Source organism: Nuphar pumila, chromosome 1 (genome assembly GCF_984573655.1).
Source record: "Nuphar pumila chromosome 1, dmNupPumi1.hap1.1, whole genome shotgun sequence".
Classification (NCBI taxonomy): domain Eukaryota; kingdom Viridiplantae; phylum Streptophyta; class Magnoliopsida; order Nymphaeales; family Nymphaeaceae; genus Nuphar; species Nuphar pumila.
In genome coordinates this window covers 5,293,490-5,319,541 of record NC_143249.1, presented here as the reverse complement: position 1 = coordinate 5,319,541, position 26,052 = coordinate 5,293,490, and the positions used below count along the sequence as shown (strand labels likewise).

General features: G+C 38.1%; 2 protein-coding genes across 4 annotated transcripts in view; both read right to left on the bottom strand.

The window, feature by feature from the left end:
• Positions 1-16,946, bottom strand: part of LOC149847772 (FRIGIDA-like protein 3) — a 50,900-nt gene extending 33,954 nt beyond the window's left edge. For all 3 annotated transcript variants that reach the window (XM_090000092.1, XM_090000248.1, XM_090000502.1), the window contains exons 1-2: positions 16,820-16,946; positions 16,396-16,631 (exon numbers count right to left, since the gene is read on the bottom strand). In XM_090000092.1, coding sequence (XP_089856218.1) covers positions 16,396-16,405 — 10 coding nt within the window. In that variant the 5' untranslated portion in view covers positions 16,406-16,631; positions 16,820-16,946. The remainder of the gene's footprint in view (positions 1-16,395; positions 16,632-16,819) is intronic.
• LOC149847771 (metal transporter Nramp3.2-like) overlaps positions 16,816-26,052 on the bottom strand; it is a 31,806-nt gene continuing 22,569 nt past the window's right edge. Inside the window, exon 4 of the mRNA XM_090000677.1 lies at positions 16,816-17,411. Within this exon, the coding sequence (XP_089856803.1) occupies positions 17,190-17,411 (222 nt within the window). The 3' untranslated portion in view covers positions 16,816-17,189. The remainder of the gene's footprint in view (positions 17,412-26,052) is intronic.

Here is a 26,052-nt window from a genome sequence, read left to right as displayed (position 1 = left end):
ACTATGTGCTATGTTAAACACAATTTTTTTTCTTTTTCTTTTTAATGTATTAGTTCTAATCTAATATGCAAAACAAAGAATATAAGAAAAATCAGATTATGCTTTATGCAATAATGATGAGAAAATTTCAAAAACAATGCATGCCATGATCCTAAAGACTACGAAGAAGGGAGATAAGAGATATACCTTGCGGCTTACCTCTGATGGAAGGGTTGAGAAGAAGAAGATGACTTTTCCATTATGATCATACGCACCTCCAATCTCTCCGATGATGAGGACAAGAAGAACCGACGATGATGGAGTTTAGAAGCAAGAACGAGAAAGAAGAACGGGAAGAAAACCGGCTTGAGAAGAGAAAAGAAAAAAACAAAGAGGAAGCATAGGTAGAGAGGAGAGATAGAGGGGGGCGTAGATTCCAAGAGGGAAAATTGTCCCCTCATTCTAAAAAAACAACTATTTATATTCTTCTAATTAGGTTTTCAGAAAATCTTTCAAAAAAGTCTATAAAATTTTCAATATTTCAAAAGGCTTCTCTTTTAAAAAGTAATTTCTAAAAACTTAATTAGTTTCCTCAAATTACTCAAAAAAGGCTCAGTTTACTCAAATTATATTTTGATGAAAAATTATGAAAACCTTCGCAAACAAGTATTTTTAACTGATTATCACACATAATTATGCATGAAAATATATAAAATTATGCATAAAAATCATGCATGATCAATGACATCATAGTGGGCATGGATTGACTATGTAAGTGTCACGCTAAAGTGCTATGTTGAGAAGGTAAGGTACTTTTATCTCATCCCAGAGCTCCTAAGGCGGAGTTCAGATTATCTCGACCCGTGGTGAAAGGCCAGGTGATTTCACCATTGAAAGATCAAAGATATCTGAAGAAATAATGCACTGCCTTCCTAGTCAGTGTCACCTTAACAAAGCTGACAACCATACCAATCGAGGACTTAGAGATAGTTCATGAATTCTTAGACGTATTTCTCGAAGAATTTTTGGAGCTTCCCTTGCATCCAGATATCGAGTTCAACATCAAACACTTGCTTGGAATGACACTCATTTCCAAGACACCGTATCGGATGGCACCAATAGAACTCGATGAGCTAAAGAAGCAACTACAAAAATTAATGAATCAAGGATTCATTCGGCTCAGTGTTTTTCTCTGAGGAGCACCAATATTGTTTATCAAGAAAAATGATTGATCAATGAGGTTACGCACAGACTACAGGATTCTCAACCAGGTCATGATCAAGAATAATTATCCTTTGCCATGTGTTGATGATTTATTTTATCAATTGCAAAAGGACAATGTCTTCTTAAAGATCGACTTGAGATCTAGGTATCATCAACTTAGAATTAAGAACGATGACATTTCAAAGACAACATTTCGAATAAGGTATGAGCATTATGAGTTCATGGTGATGTCATTCAAATTTACTAATCCTCTAACAACATTTATAGACTTGATGAATTGACTCTTCAGACCATACCTAGATCATTTCATGATCGTCTTCATCGACGATATTTTGATATACTCCGAGAGCATTTGAAGATCGTATTGGGAATTCTCAGGGAGCAACAAATGTTCGTCAATCTCCAAGTGTGAATTCTGACTCAATGAAGTCATGTTCTTTGGTCACGTGATCTTAAAAGATGGAGTATCTACTGAGCCTATAAAGGTGAAAGTTGTACTGAATTGGGAACAACTTAAAATTTTTAGCGAAATTAGAAGTTTTCTTGGTTTGGTAGGATATTATCGAAGGTTTATCCAAGACTTTTCTCATATTGCCTTACCAATGACGAAGCTCTTGAGGAAGGGGGTTAAGTTTAAATGGAACTATAAGTATGAAGATAGATTTTAGGTTTTGAAAAAGAAACTTACCACCGGCCCTATGTTGATATTGCCTTTAAGTCAAGGTGGCTTCATGGTATATACTGACGCCTTAGGAATTGGCTTGGGTTGCGTATTAATGCAAATTAGGAGAGTAATTGCTTATGTTTCATGGCAGTTAAAGGTTCATAAGAAGAACTACCCAACCTATAACTTGAAATTAGAAGCAATGGTATTCATCTTGAAGATTTGACGTCACTACTTGTATGGATAACAATTTGAGGTATTGTTCGATCACAAGAGCCTCAAGTACCTATTTTCACAAAAGAAGTTGAATATGAGGCAATGACGATGGTTAAAATTTATCAAAGACTATGATTTCACCCTCCTATCACTCAAGAAAGGCGAATGTTGTAGCAGACGATCTCAACCACAAGACTTGAGGCACTTTAACTAGCTTCTTAGGCACGGGTTGGAAGCTAGTTGAAGACTTTGTCGCATGAAAACTCTTTTCAGACAAGTAAGGTACTATCAAATTATCCAACATGATTGTACAACCTAAGATCTTTATGCGAATTGTTGCCAGGCAAAATAAATATTCTTAATATAAAAAATTGAAAGCAAGAGTTAGGGATAAAATTTCTTCAATTTCAATCGACCAGGTGTTGTATGTCGATTCTTTTGAGTAATATATTTGGAAATGCCGGATGATTCCTTCTTCTTATTGGCATCATTTCAGACACAACTGGTACATTCTAAAATAACTGTAACTCTGTGAATTTTACCCTTGGGCAAAACTAAAAGCAAGAGCTTAACAGGAAGGTACCACTCTTCACCTTAAAGAAGATAGAAGCATCTAGATGAATGATAGAATTTGGGTACCAAGTGACCTTGAATTGAGAGAGGAAATACTTAATAAAGCTTACAAAACTAAGTACACCATACATTTGGGGAAAACAAAGATATTCAAAGATCTGTAAAGAAAATACTGGTGGAACGATACGAAGAGAGATGCGGCTCATTTTGTCTCAAAGTGTTTGACTTACCAGTAAGTCAAGATTGAGTACTATAGACTCAATGGAATAATACATCAGATGGATATTCTACAGTTAAAATGGGAGAGCATTCCATGGACTTCATAGTAGGTTTACCAAAACCCCGAAAGTAACATGTTGCAATTTAGGTGATTATCAACTGACTCACCAAATCAACACATTTTTTGCTTGTAAGAATCAGTCAATCATTGAAAAGTCTGGCAAACTTGTACATTAAAGAGATTGTTCAAATGCACAGAGTACCAGTCTCGATCATTTCTGATTGTGACCCGCAATTTACCTCTCTATTTTGGAGGCAACTACAACAATCCTTGGGCGCCAAGTTGAAGTTTAGTACAACATTTCACTCCCAAACTGATGGACAAGCCAAATGGACCACACAGGCTCTAGAGGACATGCTATGTGCCTGTATGCTAGACTGAAAAGGCTAGTAGAATGTACACTTGATTCTCACCGAATTTGCCTACAATAATAGTTATCATGTTAGTATCGAGATGACTCAGTACAAAGCATTGTACGGGAAACCACGTCTATCATAAGTCTACTGGGATGAAGTTGGCGAACTAAGAGTGGACTCATCGATAATACTGCAACACTGTACTCAATATATACAAATAATTCAAGTGAGGATGCGTACGACTTGGAGTTGACAAAAGATCTTTGCAGATCAACGACGCAGATAGCTTACCTTTATAGTTAAAGATATGGTGCTTGTCTAAGTATTCCCAACCAAGAACGTATTCCATTTTGGGAAGAAAGGAAAGTTAAGTCTTTGGTATGTACGACCATTCAAGTTACTAGAGTGAATTGAAGAAAAACCTATCATGTAGCACACAATATGCGCATATACACAATGTCTTTCATGTCTGTATGCTAAAGAAGTATGTCCTTGACCCATCTCATGTCATTCAATATAAGAACGTAGACATTCGAGAGGACATGACCGTGGAGGAAAGGCCGATGGAAATCATAGATCAAAGAGATCAAGTATTGAGGATGAAAACCATTCCTCTGGTGAAAGTACGATGGCAACATCATGGGATCAAGGAATACACATGAGAACTAGAATCCAGCGTGAGAGAAAAATACCTCAAATTATTTCAATAGTTTTGGAGGGAATTTCAAGGGTGAAATTTATTTAAAAGGGGTATGATGTAATATTCAAGATTTTTTGCAATTATTTTTAATATATAAGCCTGAGGGATTTACGTGCCCAATATGGATCTTCGCTAAAGGACTTCAAATAATTATGCAATTTATGAGTGTCGTTACTATTTTGCAATCTAGATTTCTTTTCAAAGCAGTATTTGGGTTTGGATCTCGATAAGGGATCCCAAAAAAATAACCCACGAGAGAACCAAGTTCAAAATATCTGGCTAAAACACACTAGATCTTAAAATATATTATGGTTTTAGGGAGAAGATATAAACTCAAACGTACCTGTATTGGCTTACAAGACTTTGATCCACATTATTTGGATCTCCGAATTAGTCAGGTCAACCCAGTTAAATTCGTGTAAGGTTTAGACTCATCTCAGGGTTTAAACTAGACTTAGGAGAAATTTGGATCCATTTGCAAGACCTAAATGAACCCCACCAAAAAAAAAGATAGTTTGGATCTATTTAAAAACTCAAATGGATCCTGCTAAATAAAAGGTATTTTTGGATCCATTTAGAAACCTAAATAGATCTCACGGAAAAAAAGATAATTTGGATCCATTTAAAAACACAAATGGATCTTGCTAAATAAGAAGTGTTGTGGATCCATTTGGAAACCCAAATGGATCTCATGAAATAAAAAAGATAATTTTGATCAATTTAAAAACTCAAGTGGATCCTGCTAAATAAGAAGTATTGTGGATCCATTTGAATACCCAAATAAATCACACAAAATAAAAAGATAAATTGGATCCATTTGAAAACTCAAATGAATCCTACTAAGAGGGATAGATTATTGGACCCACTTGGAGACCCAAATGATCCTACTAAAGCAATAAGAGAATGAATATGTTCGAGCACCAAATGTTTTCCATGAATTTGGGTCTGTTTAAGGCTCAAATAAATCCAATTTATGTAAAATAATATATATACATATATATCGGATTTGATGAGACCCAAATGGGTCTCACCAAATCCAAAACCTAACACACACACACCAAAAAAAAAAACTATTTTGTTTGAGTCCAAATAGAACCCAAACCCAAACCCAAACCCATTCAATTTTATTTCAAACCATAGGGGAATATCCTCAAGTTTTTATTTTTTTTTGTTGTTCTCTCTTCCGGCGAACCCGACCCCAACGTTACCTCCACCACCGTGCGGCCTGCACGGTGGTCTGGAGGCCGACACCATCACCGTGCTAGGGAACAGTGGCCTGAGCCACACCAGCGGTGGCTGACCACAGAGGTCGCCACCGCCAGGTGGCCTGAGTGCTTGAGCAACGCAGAAGCAGGGTGTGTGGGGGCCAATCCCCCGCACCTACAAAATGTACGGGAGATGGCGGGGGTTCACCTCCCCCTTTTCGCAGCTGCAGCAGAGAGGGCGTCACCTCCCTCTTTCGCGAAAGCAACAGAGAGGGGCGGGGGTCACTTCCCCCGCCGCCTCCCTCTTTCACGGGTGGCGTAAGGGCGGGGTCACCACCCCCGCCACCTGCGTGCCTCCCCTCCCTCCTATAAAAGGGAGAGGGGGGCCTCCCCCTCACTCAACTCACTCCCCCTCTCTCTCGATTCTCTCCTCTCAGTCGCCCTCTCTCGCCTGAGTCTCCCTCGAGACTCAACTCTCTCTCCAGCTTTCTCTCCCTCAGGTGGCAGCGACTCCGTTTGGGTGCCACCCCACCCCCGTTCCCCTGTCCGGCAGAGAAAGAAAGAAGAAAGAAGAAAAAAGAAAAAAAAAGAGAGGAGAAAAATAAAGAAAAAGAAAAAAAAAGAAGTTTGGCGAACTGAGTCTCCGCAATCGCCACCTTCACCGTAACCTTTTTTCACTCACCGAAGTCTCATACGAACCCAGGTAGAATCCTTAATGTCGTTTTTTTGGATAATTATATAATATATATAAATACGCTCGTTTTCACACACACACACACACACACACACACATATATATATATATATATATATATATATATATATATATATATATATATATATATATATATAATATGTGAAAGATACAAGTTATGAGCTTTTACAAGCTCTTTGAATAAATTATGAGCTTTTATAAGATTTTGAAACATTTATAAACATTTAAAATATTTACGAGCTTTAGAAATATTTATGAGTTTCACTACAAGAAAACACGTTGTTAGCGACGGACGGTAGCGACGAAATCTTTCTGTCGCTAGTTAGCGACGGATTAACGAGCGAAACACATCTGTCACTATACTTCATGAAACATACGAAACCAGCGACGGAATATAGTCCGTCGCTATTTAGCGACGGATTTTGCGACATACTATGTTGTCGTTACGGCCGCACGATTTACCGACGACTCTTGCGACAAACGTTTGTCCGTCGCTAAGTAGCGACGGACTTGGCGACGACGTATCGTCTGTCGCGGGTTTCATAAATTTGATTTACGTGGGCTTAGCGACGGATTAAATTCGTCGCTAAGTTTCGAATAACCCTAATCCCAGACAACTTTTCCTTTTCTTCTTTCGCTGCTCCCGTCGTTCGCCGGTCCCACCGTCCGCAAGCCCCGCCGCTCAGAGAAAGGTAAAGGACCCCTCCCCCCCCCCCGCGTTTTCCGGCAAGGGGTCGACCCCCCTGCCAGAAACGCAGGGGGTTAAACCCCTGCCCGAAAACGCGGGGGTTAACCCCCTGCGTTTTCCGGCAGGGGTTTTTTTTCTTGTGTTTTTCGGCAGGGGGTTAACCCCCTGCGTTTTTCGGCAGAGGGTTAACCCCTTGTCGTTCCGGCAGGGGGTTAACCCCCGCGTTTTCCGGCAGGGGGTCAAGCCTTTCCTGCTCAGGCAAGGGGGCGACCCCCTGCTGTTCCGGTAGGGGGTCGACTCACTTGCGGAAAGGCTGGGGGTCGACCCCCTGCCCGAATAGGGGGTCAGTTAACCCCCTATGTTTCGTAAGGGGGTCGACCCCCTGCCTAAACAGCAGGGGAGTCGACCCCTTGCCAGAACAACTTTATTTGAATGTATTGTAATACTTGATACGAATGATTCGAATGCATTGCAATACTTGATGTGAATGATTTGAATTATTTGAATGTATTGTAATACTTGATGCGAATGCATGAGTTGTATTGCAACACTTGATGTGAATGATTAAAAATTTTATATGAATGTATTGTAATACTTGATACGAATTATTTGAATACATTGTAATACTTGATGTGAATGATTTGAATGTATTGTAATACTTGATACGAATGATTCGAATGCATTGCAATACTTGATGTGAATGATTTGAATATTTGAATGTATTGTAATACTTGATACGAATGATTTGAATGCATTGCAATACTTGATGTGAATGATTTAAATTATTTGAATGCATTGTAATTTACGCAACGAATGATTTGAATTATTGCAATACTTAGATGTGAATGATTTGAATTATTTGAATGCATTGTAATACTTGATGCGAATGATTTGAATACATTGCAATGCTTGATGTGAATGACTTGAATGCATTGCAGTACCTGATATGAATGATTTAAATTATTGTAATACTTGATGCGAATCACTTGAATGTATTGTAATACTTGATGTGAATTATTTGAATGTATTGTATGACATATATTATTTGTTAGAATATGGTTCGTAGAGGTTACAATGGTCGCTCATCCAGTAGTAGCCAGACCCAACCTTCATCTTCACGGGCTCCTATGATAGGTATATTGATTAACTAATTGGATGTTTGATTAGTTCAAATGCGCATTCTGAGAACTTCTAACGTATTTTTTTACAGATGATGTTTCGCCTATACATGACCCACCTACACCAGTTGATCACACAAGTTAGGAGCCAACACAAGAAGCAGGGTCTTCTCAGTCTAGCACAAAAAGACTCATTCGGATAGTGTATATCGAAAATCAACCGTAAGTATTTCATTTTCAATTATTGCATATCTTATAAATATTTTATATTGATATTTACTGTGTAACAATTCATGTGCAGCACGAGCCACAAGAAGTAGTACGGGAGATTAGGAATTCACTTCTTCAACATCTACCAGGACCGGTTGCTTAATGGAAAGAGTACCCAAAGGAAGTGTTACACAGATTGTGGTCCTCATTCATGGCATACAATTGTTCCTCATAGTTAATGTGTTTCATATTTAATTTTTTTAAGTAATGTCTACTAACTTTCTGAAAATATTTATAGGCTTCGAATTGCTTCGCAACTACGGTAGAAGAAAATGATGCAAGGAAAGTGTGGCAGAAGGTGGTTGTCAATCGATTTGCAGACATGCTGCACACTATGAAGACTGCAGCAAAAAAAACATCTGGCGTAGTAGATGATCCACTACAGTGGAAGGGCCATGACCCTATTACTATCAGGAGAGATTACTGGAATAAAATGTGTGATAAGTGGGCGGGAGATGCATTTAGAAATCGCTTTGCGAAGGCTACACAAAATCGAGCGAAAATGCCTGAAGCCCATCTACACACAGGTGGATCTAAGACATTTGGGAGTCACTTGAAGAAAATGGTAACTCATCAATATATAATATTAATTTTATAAGTATTGTTGCAAACTTATGTAATAAATCTTTTGTCCTTTAACTTCGCAGGAAGCAGAAAAAAGAGGCATTGTATCATATAAGAATGTGTTTGTTGAAACACATAAACGGAAGACCACAGGAGTCTTCGTATAAAAGAAGGCAAGAACGACAACAGTATGTATTTATTCTATTAATAATCATTGCAATATGCAAGTTATCATAATGTTATCATTAATTATTAATGCATACTTTAAACATTATTTTGTAGGAGGCATATGAGCAACAGATGGTAGAGCGATATGACGATGACGCTACTCAACATCCATCATTTGATCCTGCAGCATGGGTGACTGCAGCAGGTGAACCCAGAAAAGGTCGTGTGTTCGGGTTTGGGAGTAATCTGAACACTTCACCAGTTATTGCTTCTTCCAGTTACGGCTCACAGGCTACTTTCACCGACATAAGCTCCAAGCAGCAGCCTATTCTTTCCGGTGATGATGTACGCCAGATCATTAAGGACACAATGAATAACTACTTTCATGACATCGTCGCCCCTTTTCTCCGAGATGAGATCACCAGTATTGTGCTGAATAGAGGATCTTCGATTGCAGGTCTCTCTCAGGTATAATCACATATTCAGTTTTTTGACTGCCTTAGCACACATATGAGCATGATAGAATCACATATATAACTTTTTGCCTGCCTTAGAGCACATATGAGCATGATAGAATCACATATAGAGTTTTTTTATTGCCTTAGAGCACATATGAGCATGTTATAATCACATATAGAGTTTTTTTATTGCCTTAGAGCACATATGAGTATGCTATAATCACATATAGAGTTTTTTGCCTACCTTAGAGCACATATGAGCATGCTATAATCACATATTCAGTTTTTTGACTGCCTAAGAACACATATGAGCATGATAGAATCATATATAAAGTTTTTTTGACTGCCTTAGAACACATGAGCATGCTATAATCACATATTCAGTTTTTTGATTGCCTAAGAACACATATGAGCATGTTATAATCACATATTCAGTGTTTTGACTACCTTAAAACACATATGAGCATGCCAAAATCACATATAGAGTTTTTTTACTGCCTTAGAACATATATCATTTATGATAGAATCACATATAAATTTTTTTGTTTTGCCTGCCTTAGAGCACATATGAGCATGCTATAATCACATATTCAATTTTTTGACTGCCTTAGCACACATACAAGCATGATCGAATTATATATATAGCTTTTTGCCTGCCTTAAAGCACATCTGAGCATGGTAGAATCACATATAGAGTTTTTCTAGCTGCCTTAGAACACATATGAACATGCTATAATCATATATTAAATTTTTTGACTGCCTTAGCACACATATGAGCATGATAGAATCACATATATAACTTTTTGCCTGCCTTAGAGCACATATGAGCATGATAGAATCACATATAGAGTTTTTTTATTGCCTTAGAACACACATGAGCACATGATAGAATCACATATAGTGTGTAATTTATTTCATTATATTTTGTTTATCAATATTGATTATTCTTTTCTTGTGTAGGCTGCTAGCGATAATCAGCGTAGCGGAGCTGAAGGGACAGATAAAGGCAATGAATAAGAAGACGCACAAAATCTTGACGATGATTAGAGAACTGTGTTGAAGAAGTTCTATTTTTTTATGTTTCCTAATTATAATTGTTGAATTGTAAATAATTAAACTTGTTAATTTTAAGGTGGAACGATTAATTGTTGTAGATTCCTTTTATATAGAATTTTTTAGTGTAGTTTATTTTTTATTTACAGGAAATATAAATTGTACAGGAAATATAAATTGTACCGTTCTCGGTATTTAATTTTCAAATAATTTTTTTATTTTTTTTTGTTTTTGCAACGGATTAGCGACGGAAACATCCACCGGTATGTATATAAATCTAGCGACGTCTTAGCGACAGACGTAAACCCGTCGCCAAGCCGAGGTCGTCGTTTAGTACCGGCGGATTGGCAACGGAATAAAGCGCTTGTTAGTCTGTCGCAATTAGCGACGCACTTGGCGACATATTTATTCCGTCGCCAGTTAGCGTCGAAAAATTCGCGACATAAGCATTTCGTCGCCTCGTCATCGCTAATCTGTCGCTATGCCTGCTAGCGATGGATTAGCGACGGAATGTGGTCGTCGCTAATCTACTGCTTTGTTGTGGTGTTTTTTGAAATATTTACGAGCTTTAGAAATATTTATGAGTTTTTTGAAATATTTATGAGCTTTAAAAATATTTATGATCATTTAAAATATTTATAAACTTTTGAAATATTTATGAATTTTTAAAATATTTATAAGCTTTTGAAATATTTATGAGTTTTTTTGAAATATTCATAAGCTTTTTACAAACATTTGAGGTATATATATTTATGAGCTATTGTGTGTACGAGCTTTATCCGACCTTGCAAACCCTATATTCGCAAGTAAAGTTATTAAAATGATTGTGGTACATAATGTATGCATATTTTTTTATAGAGTTCAAGGTTCATGGAACTCGTCAGGACAAGAAGCATGATTTTGTCTTCTTTTTTTTATATATGAAATCACGTTCTATTTATATGTATATAGGCTCATATTGGAGTCGGGGGTTCAAAGAACCGATACAGTGCCATTAGGTATGGAGTGTGTATGACATGTGATATAATATAGGCATACACATACTTATGTTAGCTCATACACGAGTTTGGGTTAACACGAATCCGTGAGGTACAAAAAGAGACATTATACCATGAGGAATACATACACACACATATAATGTTGAAATCACCTTCACAAGTGAAGCACTCATATGAGCTAAAATCGCCCGAGCGATGTTTGAATTGGTTGGGTACCTACGAATGAATCATGATTACCTTACAAAGGGTATTAGGTTGCTGAACCCTAAATCACCCAATGATATGAGGCACATAAAATGATGAGATCCCATAACAAGAACCCTGTAACCTATTCAGACTTGTAGTTTACCTAAAGAGGTAGGAGGTATACAAGCCTCAAGTAACAATATTGTTTATGAGAGTAAGGCGTCCTAAGGGTCTCCAATCACTTAGAGGTTTGGAGGCTGGGACAATTAACGTATCCTACATGATAAATTCTTAACTGCTGCAACTAGTTCATGATGCATCCTATATCGTGTATACGTCATAACATGTTTTCTTTTATCTCAAACCGCCTGCTTTAGGTCATGCTAAGTTTAGCACTCGGATAAAAGTATAACTCATGAATAATATACTCTCAAATTGTTGCGATTGTTTGAGGTGATCGTTTTCTTCGTGTACCCAAGGAGACTGTAATTAAGAAAACCAAAGATTCTTATTCATACAATGTCGGATTGAAAATACACATGCACAATTATTGATTTTTGAAAAATGTCATACCATTTTCTGTGAATTATTATTACATGTCATGATAAATTATCTTAGAATTGAATCATACCTTGATGAATATGACATCTTATATGTAAATAAATATTTTAATATTATATAATTACTTGTAATTGGTGTATACCCTTTAAAGAGATTTCAGGTGATTGACATGCTGAAGAGTGGATGACAAGATACTTGAGCAGCGTCAAGAACCAAAACTTCTGAGAATCCAGGGCTAGACTTAGGATATTATTTTATTTTGATCTTAAATACTTGTATAATTGCTACTATGTCCATTTCATCTATCTTATTGCATTTTGTGAACGAATACTTCTAGAAGTATGAACCATTTTGGTTTTGATTCATGAATAGTTTTTAGAGTTTATGTTGTTGATTCGTACATATAACACGCTCCAGAGTCCTTTAATCCTTACATTAAAATATTGTTTTTCGCTGTTTAAAGTTTAAAAGAAAAAATTTAAATTTTTCATAAAATTTTCAGTTAAGAATTTTGGGGTGTTACAAAAGTGTCCTCATGAGTTTGAAACCTATAAGAGACATCCCTTGTAAGGTAGAAGTTGAGTGTACTCTCTAGTGGGCATGAAAGACCTTAAAGGTTTTATCAACTAGAGGTCTGCCAATGTGCAGGGGTAGGGTGTGGCAGGAGTAGGTAGTGCACGTCACCTTGTGTTGGGAAGGTGAAGTTCAAATCCTTATGGTATAGTTGTATAACTGGTAGGGGTCTGCCTAACCCGAGCTTTCTCTGTCGGAAAAAAAATGTGCAGCAAGGAGGGGGTAGGGGTTTTCCTTGGGCGAACGGAAAGATAAAAATAAAAAGATTTTCATGTGATTTACAAATTTCTTGCTTTGCTAATTTGTTGGCCATGACAATCATGTTTATTTTATCTTTATTAAAAGGAAAAACTATTGTCCAATCGGGAGACCTGCGACACTGTAAAGTCCTACCTAATTTTTGGTGGCCATGCACGATGGAGAACTCCAAAGCTACCATCCTGCCAAACTATGGTGGTCATGTCTGATGGCCAGCCCCTTCACTCACCAGAGAGTCGGCTGCTTCAGCCTTGCAGCAAAGGATGCCCACCCCAGGTATTGAACTCATGACGTCCATCACAATCATGTTGTTAGCATAGCCTACTACACCATCAAACTCTTTCATCTTGCACATGTTATGCATTTTTTTTAATCTAAGGAAACCCCCATCCCCCCTCTACTCATCACGGACCGCACATTGGCTGGCCTCCAGTTGGTAAAATCCTTGAGGTCCCGTGCTTGTTGAAGAGTACACCCAGCTTCAAACTTGTAGCAAGGGACGCAATCTGTGGGTTTCGAACTTGTGACATCCCATCAACTTGGTGACGTTCACAAGTAGTCGCTGCATATTAGTGATGCCCTTATGAGCCACATGTTATACTTCTAGAACCTGATGCATCTCTTTCACATGATAGCATCTTTTTTGTTTTTTTTAATGAAAGGGCTTTTATTGGATTGCAAATGAGATTGTCATATAAGAAAGTTGGTGATAAAAGCATAGTTTAGTCTTTAATAAATTTGTTTTTCTTAACGCCATTACTAACTCTATTACTAAAGGTAAATTCATCATCTTTTAAAATATTAGCTAATTAGACCATTTTCTTTTGGTCTTTTAGTTAAAGCAACCATATTTTGAACTACCACCATGCACTGGATACATTTATTAGATGGTAATTTGATTGAATGTATCACACAGGCCCCACACCAAATATCTTCCCTTAGGATGCTTTTGAGAGCCTTGGATCTCGTATCCAAAGATTTGACCTCCCTAGGGATGTGAAATCCATGGATCTTGGATCCCTAGATCTCTATCGCCTGATAAATATCGTATAGGCAGAAAATCAATATGTTTCACCCCTGAATCGGTTATTTTTAAATAAATGTAAAAAATACTTAAAATTATTTTTTTAATAAATGTAAAAATACTTAAAATTATTTTTAATATTATTTTAATGGCTTTAACATGTATCACATTCTGATTGACACGTAATATCTTTTAATTATTTTTTAGCCAATTCAGAACGATTCACTTATTGGTATCGGCTGATTGACTTGAATCATTGGCCAAACAATACAGGGCCGATACCGATACTGACAACATTGTTTTTGAGGATGTTAGATTTGAGAACCTGGGATCCTCTATTTGTTAGAAGCTTGTATTTGGCGCAGATCCCATGCCTTGATCCGCATGTCAATGGATTTCTGGGTGAGATCCGTGGACTAGCACACATTACATACTCAGTTAAGTCAAGTCATGAACAGCTCATGCCTTAGCCTGCCGAACCTACTTTAGGAGCCCAAGCTGAATCGTGAGCGCTTGTATAATTTTCTGGCCCTACCCGCGATGGTAGAACTGTCAAAGGGTCAGGTATAACCCAATTTTGACCCAAGTCAGGTCCAATAGTTCGGGTCTGGACTTAGTGATACAGGTTTGATTAGCTAATTGGGTCAGCCTCATAGGTCCAACCGTCCAAGGGAGATATGAACCTTGGCCTGCTTTACAAATTTTCATACCAAACTTGGGCTTGACAGAGGTATATAAAAAGAACATGAAAATGAAATTTTTTATTGGGTTTGGTTTTAAAACTTGTTTTCATAGAGTTGTTTTACATGTGTTGTGTTGTTTGAAGAAATACAGTCAAATGCATCTCTCTCCTTCCGATTTGACACCACCACCTTCCTCTTCACTCTGGCAGATTCTCCCAACAGCAGACCTACCTCTTAGATGTATTTATTGAACCAACACAAGTGAGATACAGTTCCACTGGTCCCGTAAGGGCTTGTTTGATGGCTTGTTCAAGATTGGACGAAACAAAAAACAAAACAGAATTACTGTACTCAGTCCAACGTTTGATGGCTTGTTCACTGAAACTGTATTCCTTATGTCCAACGTTTATTAGCAGTACGAACACACATGAATAATGGGTCGGATAACTTTGTTTTGGATCGTACAACTCAATCCACCCAACCATAAGAGTGTTTTAACATGTTTATTATGGATTTTAACTTGAGATATAGATCTCAGATTGGATCTAAAAATTAAAAATGTTTTAAATTTGGGTAATTTGAGAAAAATAAGAACTGATATTTTTTTGATATATAAATACTTTAATCGATATCATATTGGATCTGATTATAAAAGTTTATCAAAAAATAATGGATTTTAGCCTTAAATATGGATCTCAAACTAGATTCAAGTACAAAAAAAATGTTTATGGTTTAGGTAATTTGAGAAAAAAAAAAAAAATCATATTTTTTATATACAAATACAAAAACCATAAATGAATTATAAAACCCTAAAATGCAAGAAAATAAATCATAAATAAACCAAAAAACCTTAAACTACAAGAAAATTAAATTATAAATAAGCCATAAAATCAAAGACTATAGATAAACTATAATAAAAAATATAATTCAAACCCAAATAAAAGAAAATAAAAGAAAAACAAAGAAAAACAACCCTAGTCAAATACAATAAAAGCTCTAATCAAATTAACTACAGAAAACCTTAATTTAAGAAATTTAATTCAAAGCCTTAATCAAACGAGGAAAAAACCTAATCAAATAAAATGCAAAATGTCCAATTTGGGGATTTCATCACACATAAAGAACAGAATATGAAACAAGAATCCTCCAAAAATTGGGATACAAATTACGAAAAACAAAAAAGAAAAATAGCCATCAAACATCTTCAAAGCTCTCCATACACCGACCTCTGATTTCTCGCCTTAAATTCCTCCTCCATGTTGCTGGTAGAGGAAATGAGGAGAGGGAAGAAAGGAGAAAAGCAAAAAAAGAGAGAGAAGAGGTGGGGGCAGAGCTTGCTGGAGCTCTGGCGACATCGCTGAGTGTCGCCGGAGCTCGAGTGCCTCCCTGGAGGGATCAGATGGTCTTGTCGGGGGTGAGGCAGCGAGAGAGTCTCGGAAGGTCAACACTTCGTGATTTTTTTTTTTCATTTTTTTGTTCCCCCCTCCCTGTTCTTTTCATAACAGAGGCGAAGAATGACATTTCCCTGTTCCTGAGACGCAGCAGATGTGCCTTACAAAGTTTGATGGCAATGACGTCCTGTGCGGCACAGGGGATGTGCCATCAAACAAGCCCTAAAGATCGATTTTCTACGAACCTGTCAACTTGGTGACCAAGGTAGAGACAACACCAAAACTAATTGACTGTTCAAGGGTTTAGACTATCATGTCCCCATAAGCAGTAGCACAATGAAATATCTACAAATTCAAAATATCTTCAAGAGTGTTTACTTTGAGGACCTGAAATTGCAGCATGTATTGGGTGAGAGAAATTTATTCTATGAATTCTTAGGTTTCAGTTTAGATTGCTTTTCTTACTTTCTATTGTGTCTAGAGATCATACCGGACAACATCAAAGGATTTATCAACCGGAGGTCTGCCAATGTGTGGTCCGTGATGTAAAGCCCATACAGTCCAAAATAAAATCTCTCCTCCAGCTAGGGGTCGCGTGCTTCGATGCTATTTAGTTGCATTATTCCAAGGTAAGACCTGTCAGGGCGTCTGCTTGCACAGGTTTGGAGCATTGCCACAATTCTCGTTCTCGGAAAAAATCCCATCAAGGGAAAATCATGCTATACGCTGAAATATTTTTTCTCAGAAAAATATCAGGCACATATAAAAACTACAAAAATATCAAAAAACTATATCAGGATAAAAATATGATATTTTCAAAATATTTCGACAGGACTTTGAAAAAATTCAAGGTCCAAGCAAATCATGAAGAGAGAGAGAGAGAGAGAGAGAGAGAGAGAGAGAGAGAGACTTACAATGAATTGAATTTACTGAAATTTTCACGTCAAGAAGTGTTAAATGGATCGCATTGTACACAATGAAACGTTTGCGATGATGAGGCTGTTCATAATGCCTCCAAAATAATTTACATGACATGAAAATGGTGTTAACACAGAAGCAGCTCATGCCATTAGCGTCAACAACCTTCTGGCTGTCTAAGCAATGAATCGTCATCACAACAAAGGTGATATTTGAAAAACTGGTGGTCAGCCACCGACAATAAACCAGGACATGGATGCAGCATGAAGCACAATGCTACAGAAAATCTATGGGTTAGAAAGTCACACCTGTACCGTCATCGTCATACAATTCTTCAAAATCTGCAGTGTGTGAGATAATACAGGTTCACCTCTCCTGAAAGACGAGAAGCAATCTGGGCAAAGGAAGATTGTGCCAAGTTGCAGAAGCTCCATATGAGATCAGATACATTATGAAGCCCACATACATGGCTATTGCTGTGCAAAACAATGCTCCAATCCATGGACCATTCACTTCTTTAGAGAAGAAATCCAAAACAAGATACCCATTGATCACCATCACTAGTGAGGCCACAAGCCATGCCACAACCTGTGAATACCACACCAAGAATAAAGGACCTTACAAACAACAAATCCAAACTACAGCAGGTTAAATAAAAGATTTGCTACACTAAAAATAAGATAATTCTACTCATCAAAAGAATAAAGAAAGATAACAGGTTGGTTACATGGAAATCTACAGGGGACTTATTGTTTCACACACAGGCACGCATATCACCCTCCCAGATCAAAATGTGTAGAATTCATTTATTGGGCAGAAGGGATGATAATGGTAGGGCCATGGATGACCTCTCAGCATATGGGAGCAATCAAAACAGTTGTCCGACCTTTCAAATCAGTAATTCGATAACTGATCCTATTCTAGAAAGCATGAAGCTTGCCCCTGTTAAGTTGGTCGTGTGAGTTTACTGTTGAGGTTATAAAGAACTGGACACACGACAATCATGTCTGGATTATCAGTCAATTTCAGTATGGTTCGAACGGTCATCCCATACCCTAGCACTAAGGACACAACCAAAAAGCTTAAAACAGACAAGCGTAGGTGGTTCATTGTTTATGTTACCTAAACAATCTTATCAACCAGCCATATACGTGCTTGAGACTTGGTCAGACCAAAACTTCTGGACACTCCAGTTTTAGTTGATTGAGTTTTCAAATTTTTTTTGCACATGCAATTTTAGGCTTCTCTTTTTCAGATTAAACATGCTTTTTTTGGTTACTTATCCTAATTTTTTGGTCTAAAATTATAAGCTTATTGACGACTTTGTACTGTTCATAGCTTCACGGTTCTATTTAAATAATCAAAGTTACTAGTACTTCATTGACTTCTAGTCTCATACAATTCTCTCTCTGTGGTTCAATGCTCAAACATATTTTACACACTCCTGGCTGTTCAAAGTTTTGTCATTCTTACTCTCTTTGTGTGCATGTTTATAATATATACATAATGCCATATATCTTGGTTTCCAAGTGTCCATGCGTTAACATTCTGAACCATGTTTGACACTGATGCCTGTACCAATGTCGAGGTAACATGGTTCATTGACTTCATTCATCATAGACAGAAATGAAACATAAATCTCAATTATCTTCTCAGTGATTGGTTTTATGTCTTCCAACACCTTAGTTTGGCAGTAAATTGTATTCTTGGTCTTTATTCGTAGAGATCGAATGAAACGTAGATGCTTCATTGTGCTGATGTCATATATGCTTGCTATATCATAACTTTTCCAACTAGACAATCTTTCTGCCAGATATGTAGATCCAAATAGATGGCTTTCGGCTCCTGCATCATCTATTTTGGTTATAGCTAAACCATGAATCTCGTTCAAAAGAGGCACATACAGATGTCATTAAAATTTTCTCGACCCCACCATATCCACTCAAATGCAAATAATACAATGTTGCAATTCTAGTTTAACTGAAAATATAGGCCTGCGCTACAATTACACTATAGCTATCTCAAGTAAGTTCTCTTCCACCCGAACTATCTAGAAAGCTGTGAGACAAGCCTATAGAGACATGAGTGTGAAAGTTGAACCATCTAATGGCTTCAGTCTTCAGTTCAGAATAGAAGAACCAATTTCATTACAACAACAACAACAACAACTACGCCTTCAACCCAAAACAATTGGGGTCAGCGATATGAACCAAAAAAGAAATTCATTTTGGGTCTTCCACATGAATCCTTTTCCTCCAATCATTTCTATCCAACGCCATGTCCTCGGTGAGGTTCAAAGCATTCCTATCCTTTCCTATCATCTCCATCCAAGTCTTCCTAGGCCTACCCCGACCTCTTTTAACTAATATATTTTCCCATTTCTCCAACCTTCTAACTGGAGCATCATTAGGCCTTCGCCGAATATGTCCAAACCACCGTAAACGATTCTCTCGCATCTTATTTTCAATGGGTGCAACACCTACCTTCTTACGTATCTCTTCGTTCCGAATCTTATCTTTTATTGTATTTCCACACATCCATCTAAGCATCCGTATCTCAGCTACACTCATTTTTTGAATATGATGTCTCTTGGCAGCCCAACATTCCGTACCATATAGTAAAGCGGGTCTAATAGTCGTCCTATAAAACTTTCCCTTCAACCGCAATGGCATTCTACGATCGCACAGCACTCCAGTAGCACTTTTCCATTTCATCCACCCAACCTTTATCCTATGATTTACATCTCCATCAATTTCTCCATACTTTTGAATGATGGATCCCAAATATTTGAAATAATCATTCACCGGTATATCTTGCTCACCAAGCTTCACTACACTCCCATCACTACTTCGTTGCTTACTAAACCGACATTCCATATATTCAGTCTTACTCTTACTCAACTTAAAACCTCTAGCTTCCAATGTCTGTCTCCATAATTCTAACTTAGCATTAACCCCAGCTCTAGACTCATCAATCAAAACAATATCATCAGCAAACAACATACACCACGGTACATTTTCTTGAATTGATCTCGTAAGCTCATCCATCACTATCGCAAATAGGAAAGGGCTTAAAGCAGATCCTTGATGTAACCCAACCGTTATCGGAAAATTGGTTGTCACTCCTCCACAAGTGCGGACATTGGTTACTACTCTTTCATACATATCTTTAATTATACTAATGTACTTGAGAGAAACACCTTTCTTCATCATTGTCCACCAGAGAACGTCCCTAGGTACTCTATCGTATGCCTTCTCTAAATCAATAAAAACCATATGCAAATCTTTGTTCCTCTCTCTATATCTTTCAATAAGTTGTCTAAGAAGATGTATAGCTTTCATAGTTGATCTTCCAGGCATAAAACCAAATTGATTCTCCGATATCATGACAACCTTCCTCAACCTAGACTCAATCACCCTCTCCCAAAGTTTCATAGTATGATTCATGAGTTTTATACCACGATAGTTTGTGCAATCTTGTATATCACCCTTATTCTTATATAAAGGCACCAAAGTACTCTTCCTCCACTCATTAGGCATCTTATTTGTTCGCCAAATCAAGTTAAAAAGATTTGTCAACCATTCTAAACCTTTCTCTCCCAAGCATTTCCAAGCCTCGATAGGTATACCATCTGGGCCAACTGCCCTTCTTGATTTCATTTTCTTCAAAGCCTCTGCAATTTCTTTCTTTTGAATCTTGCGCATGAAGTCACGATTTATCTCATGAAAAGGAATGGAGAAGTCTCCAAGATCTTGAGCATGACTATCATTAAATAGCTTATCAAAATAATCTTTCCATCTCTCCTTAATCTCCTCATCTTTGACTAAAACCCTTTGCGTTTCATCTTTGATACATCTAACCATACCCAAATCCTTCGATTTCCTATCTCTCATCTTTGCAAGCCTATAAATATCCTTCTCGCCTTCTTTGGTATCCAACTTGTCATAAACCTCCTTATATACTTTAGCCCTCGCGTTTCGAACAACTTTTTTAGCTTCCTTCTTTGCTATCATATACTTCTCCAAATTCTCATTATCACGACTCTTACTTAGATTTCTATAACACTCTCTTTTAACCTTAATAGCTAATTTGACATCCTCGTTCCACCATGATGTATCCTTACCTAGTGGTGCACCGCCTTTAGACTCACCCAATACCTCCTTAGCTACTTTTCTCATACCACCCGCTATCTTATTCCACATTGATTTTGAATCCTCCTCGAGACACCAATCAACTTCCTTAACTACCTGCTCTACAAACATTCCTTGTTTAGCTCCTTTCAGTGCCCACCACTTAATTCTAGGATCTATCCTATGTCTATCCCTTTTGCGGCATTGTCTAATTCTAAGATCTAAAATTAAGACTCTATGTTGCGTAGCTACACTTTCTCCTGGTATAACCTTACAATCGATGCAACAACCCCTATCTCTCTTTCTAAGTAGGAAAAAATCTATCTGACTCGTATTAACCCCACTTTTAAATGTTACTAGGTGAGACTCCCTCTTCCTAAACCAAGTGTTTGCTAAGATCATATCATAGGACAAACAAAAATCTAAAATCCTTTCTCCACTTTCATTTCTTTCTCCTATACCATAGCCTCCATGGATATTCTCAAATCCATCCCTACTAATGCCTACATGTCCATTAAGGTCACCGCCGATGAAAAGCTTTTCTCCATAAGATGTCTCTTGTACTACTCCATCTAAATCTTCCCAAAATTGATGCTTAACGGAATCATCTAAACCTACTTGAGGTGCATTAACACTAATAATATTAATAATATCCGTACCTAATACTAATTTAATAAGTAAAATTCTATCACCCTTCCTACGGACCTCAACTACATTATCTATAAACTGACGACTCATAACAATCCCTACTCCATTCCTATTCCTATTTATTCCTGTATACCAAATCTTATATCCCCAAGGTTCTATCACTTTAGCTTTCTCACCTACCCATTTGGTCTCTTGAAGACATAAAATATCAAACTTTCTCCTACACATAACATCTACTAACTCTACCAACTTACCAGTTAAAGACCCTATGTTCCAAGTGGCTAACCTAATTTTATGGTCTTGGACTAACTTCTTTACCCCCACCCGTCCAACAAAGTGAGGGAACCCTTGCCTATTTGACACCACACCCGGGCGCCGGTGTGACGTGTCGCTTCTGGGCGACGACCTAGCAACCCTTGCACATTTATCACTGCCTCCGGGCCTAGAGAGTACAGCGCGTCGCTCAGTAGGGAACGCCCCAACGAAATTCTCATATTGGTTCATTTTCATAGGATATGACAAAGTTTTTATGCTGGCTGTCACAGGCCTACCGCAACCCTCCTCCTTTATCCGGGCTTGGGACCGGCAGTGTATAACTACACAGGCGGAGTTTATTAAAACACGTTATTTTCTTTTAGTATGAAATTTCTTCCCTATTTTATTGCACATCCAAGTCAATCATGTCTTTGTTGTCTCTTATCTCCACACTTGCTGGCTGTTGAAAGCTCCAATATTTCAACCAAAGCTGGCAAACAGCGAGTCAACACATGACTCGGCCAAGCTGCCTCGTATAGCCCCCTAACCAAGTCAGAAAAATGACATAACTCGATTTGAACTAAACTCGGTTGAGTCAGCCAAGAATCGGCCGAGTCTAGCGAATTTTATCTAAGACTTGGCCAAGTTTCCTTTTTAGTGGGTTTATGCACCATTCCTTAACCCAATCACGTGTACTTAGTTACTTTACTTTTTCAGTTGCATGGGAATCACAGTTTTTAGACAATTTTTTTCTTCCTAATTAGGTTTAGTTAGGACCATTCTTTATTATGCACCGTCCCTTATGACCAATTAAATACACCTTCTTTAATGTCCTTATTTTTATGGCTGCATGCAATCACTATTTCTTACACGCACCACATCCTTGACACCCAATTAAGCATGTTACACGCCTTCTTTAAATGTGTTGTGATTTTACAAGAAACAATTTGATATACTTTACATTCAAACAGTGTTGTGAAAAGCGTTGAGGCGTAGCGAGGCACTCCACCAAAAACTGAGGCGAGGCGTAAGCCTCGAGGCGTAAAGCGTAAGCCTCGAGGCGTAAAGTGTAAGCCTCAATTTTTTTTGAAAACTTTTAAAAAATTATAAAAAAATATCTAAAAATACAAATAAATAAAGAAATGCTTTATTAATGAAATAACAACCAATAAGAAATAGAAAATCTCAAATAAGTACTAAAAAATACAAGATTAACATATAAAAGTAACTCAAAACTGATTACATAACTAAAAATATGTATGAGATTAGCCTACAAAAGTTAAAATATATGAGATTAATCTATAAAAGTTAAAATATATGAGATTATTCTAAAAAATATGAGATTAACATATAAAAGTAACTAAAAAATTGATTACATAACTGGAAAATATATGAGATTGACTAACAAAAATTAAAATATATGAGATTATTCTAAAAAATATGAGATTAACATATAAAACCTAACATCAAACCATGACAGTATATCATATACCTAACATCAAACCATGACAGTATTTGCTTATTATTTGTTGATTTTCTCTTTTGTTATTTGTGTTTGTTTTTTTATCTATCGAGTAATCGATCAAATTTTCAAATCCCTGTTAAAAACAAAGAGGTGGGAACCAACGGCTCCCTGCCGGACCAATTGGTTCCGGCATGTCAAACATGGGACTGATCAGTCCCCTCTCAAGCGGCTCCTGCGATTCAAACACGCCCTCCGCGAGCTCCTCTTCTGCACCCTCCAGTACCTGAGCGGAGTCATCCTCTTCGAGGAGACCCTCTATCAGAAGACCGCCTCCGGGAAGCCCTTCGTCGAGGTGCTTAAGGAGGGCGGAGTCCTCCCGGTCATCAAGGTCGACAAGGGCACCGTCGAGCTCGTCGGCACCAACGGCAAGACCACCACCCAAGGGCTCGATGGTCTTGGCAAGCGATGCGCAGAATACTACAACGCCGGCGCTCGCTTTGCCAAGTGGAGGGTTGTCCTGAAGATCGGACCCAACGAGCCCTCTGAGCTCTCCATCCACGAGAATGCCAACGGGCTCGCCCGCTACGCCATCATCTGCCAGGAGAACCGGCTGAAAACCTAGAGGGAGACGTACCTGTTTTGGCTCCACCACGAGAGAGGCGTGCCTGTTTCGGCTCCACCACTAGAGAGACAGAGAGAATGCTGCAACTGTGAGTCGAGAGGGAGAGATTGCTGTGAAAAAAAAACAGAAAGAGGGGTTCGAAAAAACTAAAATCAACACATAAAGGGTCAGGGGCAGTATGTTTATCCCTAATTTTTGGTCGAATGAGGGTTTTGACCCTCATTTGACCAAATGCTTTGAGGCGTGTACGCCTCAGCCTGAGGCGTGCCTCGCCTCGAGGCGTGCGCCTTTATCACTAATTTTTGGTCGAATGAGGGTTTTGACCCTCATTTGACCAAATGCTTTGAGGCGTGTACGCCTCAGCCTGAGGCGTGCCTCGCCTCGAGGCGTGCGCCTCAAGGCCTATGAGGCGCACGCCTCGAGGGTTTTGCGCTTTACACATGCGCCTTAAGGCAAAAAGCCTCTCGCCTTGAGGCGAGGCGCGCTTTTTGTGCCTTGAGGCGCGTTTTTAATAACACTGCATTCAAACCAAATTCCATTCCCCCCCCCAAAAAAATCAAACCAAATTCCAACACACACACACACACACACAACAACAACAACAACAACAACAACTACGCCTTCATCCCAAAACAATTGGGGTCAGCGATATGAACCAAAAAAGAAATTCATTTTGGGTCTTCCACATGAATCATTTTCCTCCAATCATTTCTATCCAACGCCATGTCCTCGGTGAGGTTCAAAGCATTCATATCCTTTCCTATCATCTCCATCCAAGTCTTCCTAGGCCTACCCCGACCTCTTTTAACTAATATATTTTCCCATTTCTCCAACCTTCTAACTGGAGCATCATTAGGCCTTCGCCGAATATGTCCAAACCACCGTAAATGATTCTCTCGCATCTTATTTTCAATGGGTGCAACACCTACCTTCTTACGTATCTCTTCGTTCCGAATCTTATCTTTTATTGTATTTCCACACATCCATCTAAGCATCCGCATCTCAGCTACACTCATTTTTTGAATATGATGTCTCTTGGCAGCCCAACATTCCGTACCATATAGTAAAGCGGGTCTAATAGTCGTCCTATAAAACTTTCCCTTCAACCGCAATGGCATTCTACGATCGCACAGCACTCCAGTAGCACTTTTCCATTTCATCCACCCAACCTTTATCCTATGATTTACATCTCCATCAATTTCTCCATACTTTTGAATGATGGATCCCAAATATTTGAAATAATCATTCACCGGTATATCTTGCTCACCAAGCTTCACTACACTCCCATCACTACTTCGTTGCTTACTAAACCGACATTCCATATATTCAGTCTTACTCTTACTCAACTTAAAACCTCTAGCTTCCAATGTCTGTCTCCATAATTCTAACTTAGCATTAACCCCAGCTCTAGACTCATCAATCAAAACAATATCATCAGCAAACAACATACACCACGGTACATTTTCTTGAATTGATCTCGTAAGCTCATCCATCACTATCGCAAATAGGAAAGGGCTTAAAGCAGATCCTTGATGTAACCCAACCGTTATCGGAAAATTGGTTGTCACCCCACCACAAGTGCGGACATTGGTTACTACTCCTTCATACATATCTTTAATTATACTAATGTACTTGAGAGAAACACCTTTCTTCATCATTGTCCACCAGAGAACGTCCCTAGGTACTCTATCGTATGCCTTCTCTAAATCAATAAAAACCATATGCAAATCTTTGTTCCTCTCTCTATATCTTTCAATAAGTTGTCTAAGAAGATGTATAGCTTCCATAGTTGATCTTCCAGGCATAAAACCAAATTGATTCTCCGATATCATGACAACCTTCCTCAACCTAGACTCAATCACCCTCTCCCAAAGTTTCATAGTATGACTCATGAGTTTTATACCACGATAGTTTGTGCAATCTTGTATATCACCCTTATTCTTATATAAAGGCACCAAAGTACTCTTCCTCCACTCATTAGGCATCTTATTTGTTCGCCAAATCAAGTTAAAAAGATTTGTCAACCATTCTAAACCTTTCTCTCCCAAGCATTTCCAAGCCTCGATAGGTATACCATCTGGGCCAACTGCCCTTCTTGATTTCATTTTC